The sequence below is a fragment of the Grampus griseus genome (assembly GCF_964374135.1).
Source record: "Grampus griseus genome assembly, chromosome: 3".
Lineage (NCBI taxonomy): Eukaryota > Metazoa > Chordata > Mammalia > Artiodactyla > Delphinidae > Grampus > Grampus griseus.
Window position 1 is genome coordinate 47,798,212 of NC_139019.1, and position 13,460 is coordinate 47,811,671.

A 13,460-nucleotide genomic window follows, 5' to 3' on the forward strand; every position below is an offset into this window, starting at 1 on the left:
CCCTCCCCTGTGCTCACCTCCCATCTCCCCTTCCCTCCCCGCTGCGACCCACGAGGCGCGTCCTCACTTGCTGGACATCAAAGGGAGGCAGGGAATTGGAGGGGGAAGTTGAGTAGGCAGGGGGCGCAGAGACCCACCCACCTTAGGCCAGGCCAGGCGGCCCGCCCCCTCCCCCGGGAACCCCGCCTGAGCCCCGCCCCCCACGTCACAGCAGTCTGACATTCTCACAACCCTTCGGGAACCCAACCCCAGCGCCCCCGCTACCCCCGTGTCCGCTGAGCGCTCTATTTATGTTTCAGCCCAGCGATTTGCATAGGCCCCGCCCTTGGCCCTAGGTTCCCCTATCGGGGCCCCGCCTCAGCCTCGACGTCACAGTGAAGGCCTCACCTCTTGTGCCCGTACAAGGAGCGGCGGGCCCTAGATGGCAGCGTGGCGTCGCGGCGGCGTGTGCGTGTCGCGCTTCCTTGTGCCGTTTATAGGGTCCTGGCACTTCCGCTGTCGGGTTAGAAGCGGCGCGGTCATGGCGGAGCGCGGACAGCAGCCTCCTCCCGCGAAACGGCTCTGCTGCCGGCCGGGCGGCGGAGGCGGTGGCGGCGGCGGCGGGGCCAGCAGCGGCGGCGGAGGAGCGGGTGGCGGCTACAGCTCTGCCTGTCGGCCGGGCCCGCGGGCGGGCGGCGCGGCGGCGGCGGCGTGCGGCGGCGGCGCAGCGCTAGGGCTGCTGCCGCCGGGCAAGACCCAGAGCCCCGAGTCGCTGCTGGACATCGCGGCGCGCAAGGTGGCTGAGAAGTGGCCGTTCCAGCGCGTGGAGGAGCGCTTTGAGCGCATCCCGGAGCCGGTGCAGCGCCGCATCGTCTACTGGTCCTTCCCCCGCAGCGAGCGGGAGATCTGCATGTACTCGTCTTTCAACACCGGCGGCGGCGCCGCGGGCGGCCCCGGAGAAGACAGCGGCGGCCCCGGCGGCGCGGGCGGCGGCGCGGGCGGCGCAGGCGGCGGCGGCTCCTCGTCCTCGCCGGCCGCCACCTCGGCCGCCGCCGCCGCTGCCGCCGCCGCCGCCGCCGGGGCCGGGGCCCCGTCGGCGGGGGCCGCCGGGTCGGCGGACGGCGGAGACGAGACACGGCTGCCCTTCCGCCGGGGCATCGCGCTGCTGGAGAGCGGCTGCGTCGACAACGTCCTGCAAGTCGGTGAGTCACGGGGCAGTCGCGGGGCCGTCTGTCCGTTCGTCAGTCCCTCGGGGGGGCGCCCGCCCCCTCCTCTCCCCTCTCCTCCCGGCAGCCCCTCAGCCCAGCGCGCGCCCGCACCCCGCCCGGTGCCCTCACCGTCCCGGATAGTCCTCCAGAGCGGAGCGCCCATTTCCTCCCCGCCCTCCCCGCCCCCTGTCTCCCCGGACGGGCCAGCGCGAGGGGGAAATGAATCAGCAGGACGCGCCCCTCCGCGGGGTCCGCGGGGTGGGTGTCGGGTGCCCTCGGCCCGCTCGGTTCCCCGCCCTTCTTCCGGGGAGCACGTCCTGGAGGGCTGCTCGCCTGTTTTGGGGGGTGAATGTGGACAAAGGCACGGGCTGACGGCCGGGCTCCGGCGGAGGGTGTCTGTGGCGGGGCCGTGCGGGGCGGGGGAGGGAGCGCGGGCCGCACAGACAATGCCGGCCGGGGCCGAAACGGCGGCCGGGCCGCGCTCTGCGCTCTCCCTCCTCTCTCCCCTTGTCTGTCGCTCGCTCGTCTTTCTTTCTCCTCTTCTCCCCCCTTCTCACCCCCCGCCCCTTCCATTTGAGGGAGGGAAATACATTTTAATGCCACTCGGCTGCCTCTTTTCTCCTGGCTTCGACGGGCTGGCGGCCGCGGAGCTCCGGGGGTCGCTGCGGCGTCTGGACTGGCCCGGGCGAGCTCCACCGGCCGCCCCGGGATTTAAATGTCCTTTCCTCCGCGCCTCTCCGTCTCGGGGCCGCGCGGCGGGCTGGACCCATCTCCTGAGGGATCTCTCCCCGCGAGGACGCTCCCTAATTAAAGGGCGCGAGCCGGGCCGGGAGCGGCTGGTTCTTCCCCGTTCCGGGGGGCAGCAGCGTGCCCGGGGCTCCTGCCGCCGGAGTTCGGTTTGCGCCCGGGGGAACCGGGGGTCGTGCTCTGTGCGATCCGTGGGGAGCGGTGACGGGCTTGGCGCTCTCGGCCGGCGGCTGCAGGAGCGTGAGGCGGAGGGGCTCCGCGGCCGCTCCCGCGTCCCTCCCTGCGCGACCGCCTGGCAGCCGGGCACGACCCCGCACTTTGTTCTCATTTTCAGGTTTATTTGTGCCCCTTTCAGTTTTCTGTCACCCTCCGAAAAGGGGAAACCAAACAAAAGAGTCTCTTTATTTCTTTTCGGGGCTTGTAAAGTAGAAGATATTTGACAAAGGCGAGAGTAGGACTTGTGGTTTAAAGCTGCACAGCCCTTCTTTTTCTGACAGACCATGAGAGTTTTCTCAAATACCGAATTCTAAAAGCTTTCCCTGTCCTCCCCCTCCCCCCGCCCTCCAGTGTGTTTTTCTGGTCAGATATTTTTTTCAGCTGTAGCGCTGGGGATGTTTTGAGCTGCACGGAAAAGAACAATGCTATAGTGAAACTGCCCTTTCCCCGTATTTTTCTCCTGATTGCAAAACGACGTATTTTCTAACCCCCCCTTCTCATATTGCTGTCTATTTAAACTGTGGTGGTGAGCACGGTTCCTAATGAATGGGGAGAGGTTTGAAGCATCACTGCCTCTGATTTTTTATTTAATCTTCTCTTTCCGTAGTCAGTTCCTTTTATCCTTCTCTTTGGGAGTCGGGTGGGGGGCTGGGTGGGGACCCAAGAGAGACTTAAAGATTTGTTTTAATCCTATCTGGTTACTTTGAATTCTGATGCAATCTGCAAACGTGATTTTCTGCATGATCATTTATTTGTAAAGGCAGCCCCCAGTGTTGCCTTTTCTAGGTTAGATACCCCTTTCCTTATGTCTAGAGGGGGGTTTAACTTCTGAGGCCATCCATTCTTTAAAAAAAATCTAATTAACAGCCTTTCAAGTTATTATGCCCCCCCCCTTGTTTCCTGCCTGGTTGAAATAGATTGAAGCACATCCATGTTTTCTCAGTATAACTAGTTTGTGAGTTTTTATGGCTTGGCTGGCAATGCTGAGTTTTTTTTTTTCCCCCTTCTGTGCTTGACTCTGCTTGCAAGCAATGAGGAATGACAGGAGAGCACATAGGGAGGGTTTCTTGGCTGATTGCATTTAAGCCAGGAATTCACTGTGAAAATAAAGCCAAGGGACGATAAATAAAAGATGCAATCTTCTCTAGGAGACAGACACACAGCGTGGGCTTTGCCTGCTTTCATTGGTGAAGAGGCCGGAGTGAGTTGTAAAGAAAATAGTAACTTTCTGAATAGTCCCGGGAGGAGAAGGAGGCCACTGAATGGAGCTGGCAGTGGTTGATGTGAAGTAGATCCTTCTTATATAGTTTGAAGAGTTGACCACCCCTTTGGAAACACTTAACATACGTGCTAAACAAGTGCTGTACAAATTGTGGAAAATATTCTTTTTTCCCTTCTGAGTTCTGCCAATTTCCTTAACTTCCAAGTTGTATTACTTGTTGTGCCAGTCAGCTTAGAGATGGAAGGCTGTTAAATGCCTGGCAGCTGGCACTGAGATAGAAAACTTATGACCAAGATTTTTTTTCTTAAAGAAGAACAGAGAGAGTGGCTAGATTAACCATCTAATTTAGCTCTAAGTGGTGGTTTGAATTGGAACTAACATGAAGCTTATTTTATAATTTTGTGATTTGAGGTAGAACCCTTTCGCTTCATAACCTGAAATGGAAAAGAACAGAATACTCTGTTGATAGCATCATAAGCAATTTTCTGCTATTGCAAAATTACAAGTTTGTTTGTACAGGAAGTATTCTTTGACTTTTGTAGAGATGACTAAATTATAGATACAATACAGACAATCTAGTTGTTGGACTTTATTTTACACTTACAATGTTGAAGATTATTTAAGGTTATTTTACACTTACAATGTTGAAGATTATTTAAGGATTGAGGGACAGAGAATTGGGATTTCCCGGAAATTAAACATACTTGCTTAGTTATTATTTTCCAACTCCTAGATTTTAAGAAAAAGAAATTTAAAGGAAAAGAAATTAAACCTTTGATGTAGCAGCTGTAAGCAATATTTAATTGGTACAGAGCTGTTCATCAGTTGATTATGGGAAGTTTTGGAGGAAGTGTTGTTGGCTTATTATTGTTAACTAATGATATATGGGGTGGGAGCTATTGCTGAAGGTAAGGTGCTTGTATGTAAATATTATTGACAACATTCCAGTAATGATTTAGAAGTCACATAAATTTTCCCAAAAATTTTGCCTGGGAGAGAGCAGGCAAATCCCTAATGGGACCTGAAACTTGAATTGTTAAGGAAGAGACAGATATAAGTTACCTGATTTAAAAAAATCTAAAAGTTTCTGTAGGATTGAAAACATGATGAACCAAGTTAAGCAACTAACTGGGGCAAATATTTGCCACATGTTTGACCAAAGGCTGGCAGGTAATTCCTAAAAATCGGGGAAAAAAAAGACATGAATAACCTGGTAGAAAAATGGACAACACATTTCAGAAAGAAATGCAAATTATTAATAAATGTATTTATCTTCACTAAGAGAGACACAAAAATGACATGCCATTTTCATCCACCACATTGGCACACAGGTAGACATTACCCAGAATTGATTGAGGAGGTGGGAGAGTGGGATGCTGCCTCCCCTGATGTTTGGCACAATCTTTTTGTGTCATTTCTAGGAATTTATTCCATAGATATATTGATATTAGTGCACAGTGATGTTCATTACGGTGAGTGATGCTTATTGCAGTATGGTTTGCAATACTGAAAATCTGGAATCAAGCTAAATTTCTATCAGAAGGGAAGTGGCTAAGTAGTACTCAATGGAATACTATGCAACCATGAAAAAACAAAGTATATTTTTATATACTGACAAGAAGAGGTGACCAGCATATTTCATGTAAAAACAAGTCAATTCTATACTACAAAGCTACAGTAATCAAGACAGTGTGGTACTGGCACAAAAACAGAAAGATAAATCAATGGAACAGGATAGAAAGCCCAGAGATAAACCCACGCACATATGGTCACTTTATTTTTTAAAAAGGAGGCAAGAATATACAATGGAGAAAAGACAGCCTCTTCAGTAAGTGGCGCTTGGAAAACTGGATAGCTACATGTAAAAGAATGAAGTTCCTAACACCATACAGAAAAATAAACTCAAAATGGATTAAAGACCTAAATGTAAGGCCAGACACTATCAGACTCTTAGAGGAAAACATAGGCAGAACATTCTATGACATAAATCACAGCAAGATCCTTTTAGACCCACCTCCTAGAGAAATGGAAATAAAACCAAAATAAACAAATGGGACCTAATGAAACTTAAAAGCTTTTGCACAGCAAAGGAAACCATAAACAAGACAAAAAGACAACCCTCAGAATGGGAGAAAATATTTGCAAATGAAGCAACTGACAGAGGATTAATCTCCAAAATTTACAAGCAGCTCATGCAGCTCAATATCAAAAAAACAAACAACCCAATCCAAAAATGGGCGGAAGACCTAAATAGACAATTCTCCAAAAAAGATATACAGATTGCCAACAAACACATGAAAGGATCCTCAACATCACTAATCATTAGAGAAATATAAAGCAAAACTACAATGAGGTATCACCTCACACAGTTCAGAAGGGCCATCATCAGAAAATCTACATATAATAAATGCTGGAGAGGGTGTGGAGAAAAGGGAACCCCCTTGCACTGTTGGTGGGAATGTAAATTGATACAGCCACTATGGAGTATAGTATGGACGTTCCTTCAAAAACTAAAAATAGAACTACCATATGACCCAGCAATCCCACTACTGGGCATATACCCTGAGAAAACCATAATTCAGAAAGAGTCATGTACCACAGTGTTCATTGCAGCTCTATTTACAATAGCCAGGACATGGAAGCAACCTAAGTGTCCATCGACAGATGAATGGATAAAGAAGATGTGGCACATGTATCCAATGGAATATTACTCAGTCATAAAAAGAAACGAAATTGAGTTATTTGTAGTGAGGTGGATGGATCTAGAGTCTGTCATACAGAGTGAAGTAAGTCAAAAAGAGAAAAACAAGTACCGTATGCTAACACATATATATGGAATCTAAAAAAAAAAAAAAAAGGTTCTGAAGAACCTAGGGGCAGGACAGGAATAAAGACGCAGATGTAGAGAATGGACTTGAGTACATGGGGAGGGGGAAGGGTAAGCTGGGACAAAGTGAGAGTGTGACATGGACTTATGTATACTACCAAATGTAAAATAGATAGCTAGAGGGAAGCAGCCGCATAGCTCAGGGAGATCAGCTCAGTGCTTTGTGTCCACCTAGAGGGGTGGGATAGAGAGGATGGGAGGGAGACACAAGAGGGAGGAAATATGGGGATATATGTATATGTATAGCTGATTCACGTTGTTATAAAGCAGAAACTAACACACCATTGTAGAGCAATTATACTCCAATAAAGATGTTAAAAAATAAAATACAAAAAAAGAGAAAATTTTAAGCGAAAAAAAATGAAGACAACTCAACAGTTCATGTAGTATGCTGCAATTTCTGTTTAAAACAAAAAAGATGGACTTGCATATAGGTGTATAAGAATGTGGAAAATGTACACAAGCAACCAGTGGATAGTGAGTATCTTTGGAGGAGGGCAGTCAAATGAATGGGCAAGGTTTTGGGGGGAATTTTAATTTTCATTGTTATTATGGTTGGATTTTTCTTAAAACTAGCAGCATATACTTTTGTAATAAGAAATCTTAGGATCGTTATCCTTGTGTTTTTAATTAATACATTTTTTTTTGTTTTGGGGTGTGTGTGTGTGTGTGTGTCCCCTTTCTGAAGAACTGGTGTACACTCAATTTTTTTTTTTTGAAACACCATTTCCTTATTTGTGACTAAACAATCATTTAAAAGCAAGAAATGTCTAAACAAAACTAGAAACTAGTCTTTTGTGTAAGGAAGGAGCTAGGTTTTTTTGTTTTTTTTCTGGTTACTTTTGGGAGAGAAATTCTGTTCATACTTTGTTAAACATTCTCATGGTCTTTTCAGATTTGTTACTTAAAATTTTATGATTTAGGGGGTAGCAAAGCAGTAAAAGGGGATCATTATTAGATTTAAGATGGTTAAAATTTTAATCAGCTAACTTAAGGCTAATTTGTTGGCCTGTGAGTATTTTGATTTTCTTTACAGTCCAGAGATTATTATATAAAGATGTGATTCTAAATGCACTTTGAGAGTTAGGTGTTTTGTTTATTGATGATAATATAGTTAATTGAATGTAATTTTGAGATTAAGGTAATGATATAGAACAAATTTGAATGAGAGCCCTATGCTCGTTTTGTCTTTTGGTTAATGAAAAATTACACAAAAGGAAAAAAAATTGAAACTAGTTGCATGTGTTTTTTTTATTGTGGTTCTATCTGAGTTGAGATGTTTAATTTGCTTACAGTTGATTCTTGAAAATATTGAGCATCTCAGATGTGCTCAGCATTGTTCTGAGGGAGTTTCAATTTTAGGTGAAGCAATCTTGAAATTTTTTATGATACTTGGTTCTCCAGCGGTTAGTATTGGTCCAATGAAGAAATCTAAAGTGTTTGGGAGACAGAATACTTTTCGTAGCCAAAATATTTCAACAATACTGGAAGATGGAATTGCAGATTTGAATTAAGCAAATATTTCTACTCTTGCTTCAGTCTTTAATTTCCTGCCCTACACACTTGTATTCTGAGTACACCCTGGAATTGAGAAGGAAAAGGCCACCCACATTATTTTAACTGTGCATTGAGTTTCATCCTTTTTGCAGATGAGAGACTCGGATACCTTTCCTTCTTAAAACATCAGGATTCCGTGGAACGTGTTGTCTAAAGAACAATTATTGCAATTAATTGAACAATTAAAGTCAGTGTTGTCTTAAGTATGTCCTGGCCAACTGTTAAGATGTTTATCTGTTTATCCTTGGCTTCTTTTCTTTTCACAATGGGTAATCAGTTACTGTCAGTTCCAACTCTAAATGTTTGGTCTGCAAAGATGCAGGGCAGCATGTCTTTTTTACTCAGAATCATATTAAGAGTTTACTTAAGAATGTGTGATTTTAGCTAGTAATATGTTCAGTGAACAGGATGGCAATGAAGGAATGACTGATACTTTCGTTTAAGAAAGCTGTCCCTTTTAAAAATTATACGAACGGGTCTGTACTAATTCCAAATGCTTACGTGCTTTATATTTTTGTGTTGGAAAATCGGTTTTCTTCAGTGATGCAAAATGAATTTGGTACCTTTATTTTAAGAAGCTTATGTATACATATGATAAGACACACCCGTGTTAGAAATTTTTATAGGGGCCATCATTTAACTTGAACTGCTGTTGACCTTCACCTGTTATATTTAAGAGGACAAATATCCTACAAGAGAAAGCAGATTATAGGTAAGTATAAACATCTTAGAAACAAAGCAGATTATAGGCAACAATTTTTTAAATGGTAATAAACTACATGGAGCCCACAAAACCATTTTCAGTTACCTTTCAGATTACTATTATATAGTTTGAAAAACCATGCTTTCTCGCAATAAAAATGTAATCTAATTTTCTTGGTTTATTAATTTTTTGATGTATGTAAATATTACTGTATTTATTACTGTAAATTAGAAAACATGAGCTATTTCCTCCTTATAGTGAATGGAAAGACTCATCTCTTTCTGAGAAATCAGTACCAAGTGGTAATTTGGAGAAATATGTTACATAGTCTTGTCCCATGGAAAGAGACTTGTTTCCCAATCCTAGCCAGAGTCTCAAAAATAAAGTGTGTTAGATTTGTTTGAAAAATCTGAGTGTCCTTCCACTTTTTGCTTTCAGCGCCATGTGTTCTGCTAAGAATTTCCTTTGTACATGGTTTTCAATTCTTTAAAAATAGGATGCTTCCTTTATTTCTTTGATCTAGAAAAGATAGCCAAAGCAAGCTTTGGAGAGAACGCAGTGCAAAATCTGCTTTTCATTTTGAACTTAAAGATTGACCTTCAGCTGATAGTAAGTGAAGTCTGTTGGAAAAGGGTATGCTAAGTGTTTTATATTTGTGGAATTCTTTAGTGATAATTAGTTTTTTGTCAGCATATGTTACATATATTTATTTATGTATTTATTTGTAACAAATTTGATGTTCCCAAGTGAGAGAAAAGGAGACAGATGAACCTAGGTATCATTTGAGTATCACTACCCCAAGCGTATTTCAGTGACCTCTGTGTACAGGTGCACTCTTCTGTTTCTTCTTAAATATGCGAACGGATGAGATTCTGTTTTTACACAATACTTTGCATGATAGTTATTATCTACCTGTAGAGCTCTGAATATTTGTACAGCTAGATTCCAGCTTCTCCCATTTTGCTCATGAGAAAACTGAGGCCCAGACATGTTGAGTAATTTGTCCAGAGAGGCATAGTAAATTGCAAAGTTAAATGTGGAATCTCTGTTTTTCCACTACTCAGGCTGCCTCCTAATTTTCTGGGAATGTTTGGTAAACTTCAGAAAATCTCAGAAATCAGAACAAGCATATAGTGAATGTAAATTGACTGTGCTGTTGGAGAGATTATTTGGCTAACATTTCATTGAATGTTATAAAAATATTTCTAGATAACATTTTAGTTTCAGGCCAGATTCTAATGACTTCAGTTAAGCAGTGATTCTGGCATGCTTAGTACATGCTAGTATAAAACATTCGTAGACATTTGGAAACTGTAGAGACGTTCTCTGATGAGATTAAAGTTCAGGAAAAGTTAGTTATGATTGCTAGCTGTATGAAACTCTGTTACAGTTGGTGTGAGTACACATGACTGTACGCATACCTCCTTGTAATACAGAATTTACTAAAAGTTGAAAATACTACATACACAGGACGATAGAAGTCAATACCCAGGAAGAAATTTGTCTATTCTGAACGTAGTATGTATATGAAAACTTATTCAGTAGTGTCTGTGTTTGACCTGTTTTTGTACATTTTTCAGTGTTTGCCAGTGTCACCCCACCCTCATCGCTAGTAACTAGTACTATATACATAACCCTTAGGTACACTTCTTTCACGTAATTGATGTGGCCTCAAAGCTTTATTAACATCTCTTCATAAAGACCTTGTATTATTTCGGGGTTTTCTTTATTGTACTGAGCATGATTTACAGTGAGCCTCTTAATACTGCTGTATCAGCATTTCCAGTCAACACTTTCAGAGCACTTAACCATGTGCCAGATACTGCTCCAAGTACTTTATATTTCTTAACGGCCCTATGAGTTAGGTACTTTTATTATTTTCATTTCACAGATGAGATAACTGAAGCATAGGGAAAAAGCGCAAGTAACTTTTGCCCAAGGTCACACAGCGTGGTAAATTATGGAGCTAGACACAGCCTCTCTGGGCTGGTACTCTTACCGCCTAAATAATATTACTTGTGATGTGTCATCGTTAACTATTCTAGAAAGTTCATCTTCATGTTTATAGTCTCTTAGTACTTTTTAGGGTAATTTTTCACAGCCAGAATTTTAAATTGTGATCAGAGCTATGATTTTTAACATGTATTTTAAAAATTTGATTTGAAAAACTGCACTTTAAAAATACCTTTTGTGGGACCTACTGTATAGCACAGGGAACTCTGCTCAATGTTATGTAGCAGCCTGGATGGAAGGGGAGTCTGGGGGATAATGAATATATGTATATGTATGGCTGAGTCGCTTTGCTGTGCACCTGAAACTATCACAACATTGTCAATCGGTTATACTCCAATATAAAACAAAAAGTTAAAAAAAGTGCCTTTTTGTGAACGAACTTCAGCTTTGGAAGATGGTTGTGTGGGGTGATTTTGATCATCATTCATCAGACATTTTTAACTTTTGAAAGAGGAGTAACTTGCATGTTAGATCTAATTGCAATATATATGTCGCATATATACATTTATCTTGTACAACTTTTTGAATGTTATGATTGAAAATTATACTATTTCTTGTGCTGAGAAAAAGATTTAATTTTCTTTGAAAGAGATAGGTAATTGGAAGGATGTTAATTGGAAGGATGCAGTAGAACCTGTCAGTACATCTAAACTCTTACCAACTGAAAAAGCTGATCAGATAAATTGGAAGCTCATTTAGTGAATTAATGCGCTTAAAGTTCAGGTGACTCACTGCCTGGTCTTAGGTTATTTAACAGTCTGTTTACTTAAAGCATTTTTCATTGTTAATTGGTGTCAGATCTCTAAGGTTAGAAGGTATTATGGAAAATAATGTAAGAAGATAGTACATAGAATGAGTCCACAGAAGCAAGATTTAAATTCTCTTAATTACGTTAGTACAATTTAGAATGCTACATGTGCCATGTTGTAGCTGTTAAATATTTGCTGACAGTGATCAGTATTTTTATAAATGAAGTATAGGTATTTTATCATTTCACTGTAAAGGGCAGAGCCTGGAGCCTCTTCTGGTGTTACTGTTGGTCTTTTGGTAAAGGCTGGCAGAAGTTGAAGGTAGCACTGTAGTATTTGGTTACGTTGAACCTTTGTTCCTGCTACTGCTTTATATTAACTCATTTCTACAAAGAAGATGGTCATGATTTTAATAAATATTTGTCGTAAAATAAACTGCTAAAACACAAATACCAGAAGTTTGTAATCAGATGTATGTGAGAGAGGACTTTTTTAAAAAATAAGTTTACCTTATTTCTTTAGGAGTTTGTTTTTTAATTTAATTTAATTTTTTAATTTTTAATTTTTTTTTGTCCATGCGGTGGGATTGAACCAGAGCCTTCAGCAGTGGAAACACTGAGTCCCAACCACTGGACCTCCAGGGAAGTCCCGGACTTTTTTTTTTTTTTTTTTGCGGTACGCGGGCCTTTCACTGTTGTGGCCTCTCCCGTTGTGGAGCACAGGCTCCTGACGCGCAGGCTCAGTGGCCATGGCTCACGGGCCTAGCTGCCCCGCGGCATATGGGATCTTCCTGGACCGGGGCACGAACCCGTGTCCCCTGCATCGGCAGGCGGACTCTCAACCACTGCGCCACCAGGGAAGCCCCGGACTTTGTTTTTTTTTTTTTTAAAGCATTCTTCAAGTTTCCTTAGCACTTAGGATTTTGAACTCCTGACACCATAGTCTAGTTCTCTTTTGCTTCTCTCCTACAATTATCACCTGTGTAATTTTTGTCTTATATTTTCTCTAGACCATGGTAAAGCTGAGGACTGAAATGGCCAATGGCTGCTTTGTGATGATGGCAGAATCAAGTGAGACTTGAGGGTAGGAGTGAAGGGAGCCTCTGAACCTAACCTGCCTCAGAGCTCAAGTATCTTTCTTCTTTTCCCTCCTTCTCTAATGCCCATGCTTTTTCCCTTCCTTTCTTGGACACGGGGGAATGGAGTGGGGGAGTGAGGAATAGTAGAGAGTGGTAGGGAAAAAGGCAAGAAATCGGAAGAGGTAAGAAATACCAACCAAGAGAGTGTGTTCCATTCCTTTCTTTCCCAGCCACTGTCCCCTTCCCTTCAACCTCCCTCGATTTAGGGAAATAAAGCTGAGGTCACAAGGACCTATGTGTTCCAGCTGCTGCTTGGCTGCTATTTTTAGCCTGGCCCTCCATCAGGCTGGCACTAGGCCATGATGGCATAGGGCCAGCACGTTGTGGGACTGCTTGGCAAATGTCAAAAACTTAACTTTTCAGTTATTAAACTGAACTAATTTTTGTATATATTCTGTGTTATGATATTCTACTTACCTCTACTTTTTCGAAGTGGGATGTGCATTTTTTAAGAAAGGATTGATTTTTGATAGTAGTCATCATACTGTGATAACTATTTTAGATAGGAGAAAGATTTAAGAATTGCCTTATCAGGTCAGACATATATCCTGCTCAATAATTTTGGTTTTGTGGTGGCACCAAGAGGTGTGAGATTTGCCTGATTAATTTAAAATGCCTTGGCCATCTTTAAAATTGCCATTCCTGTTGAAGTTGTAGAGTCTGAATTGGTTTATATAATTATAGGTGTCATTAGACATTAAAAAAAATGTACTTTTTTTTCCTACAGTTGTCAGTGTTCTCTTTGCTAACACAGTTGTGTGTGTTTAGGTTTGGTTAATGCTGTAAGAACATGTTTAGCAAATAAAAAGCTTACTATTTATTCTAGTAGGGCGTATAGGTGGGTTTTGGTTGAAGTAGCAGTATCTGGGTCTAGATTCTGTATACCCTAGAGCCAGTATTATGTGGAGTGTATTTGCAAACTGAGTTTCAAACTTTTGGATGCACATGTGAATTTAAGAATTTACTTGATTATCAGTTGTACTCAAAATGAAAAATATGTTGTATTTGTTCTTGTATAATTTTGGAAAGAAGTGAAAAGAA

General features: G+C 42.7%; 1 protein-coding gene across 1 annotated transcript in view; it reads left to right on the forward strand.

Annotated features, from left to right (window-relative positions):
• Positions 1-505: 505 nt before the first annotated feature.
• The window catches only part of ZSWIM6 (zinc finger SWIM-type containing 6), a 203,645-nt gene continuing 190,690 nt past the window's right edge, over positions 506-13,460 (forward strand). Inside the window, exon 1 of the mRNA XM_082650143.1 lies at positions 506-1,181. Coding sequence (XP_082506269.1) covers positions 521-1,181 — 661 coding nt within the window. The 5' untranslated portion in view covers positions 506-520. The remainder of the gene's footprint in view (positions 1,182-13,460) is intronic.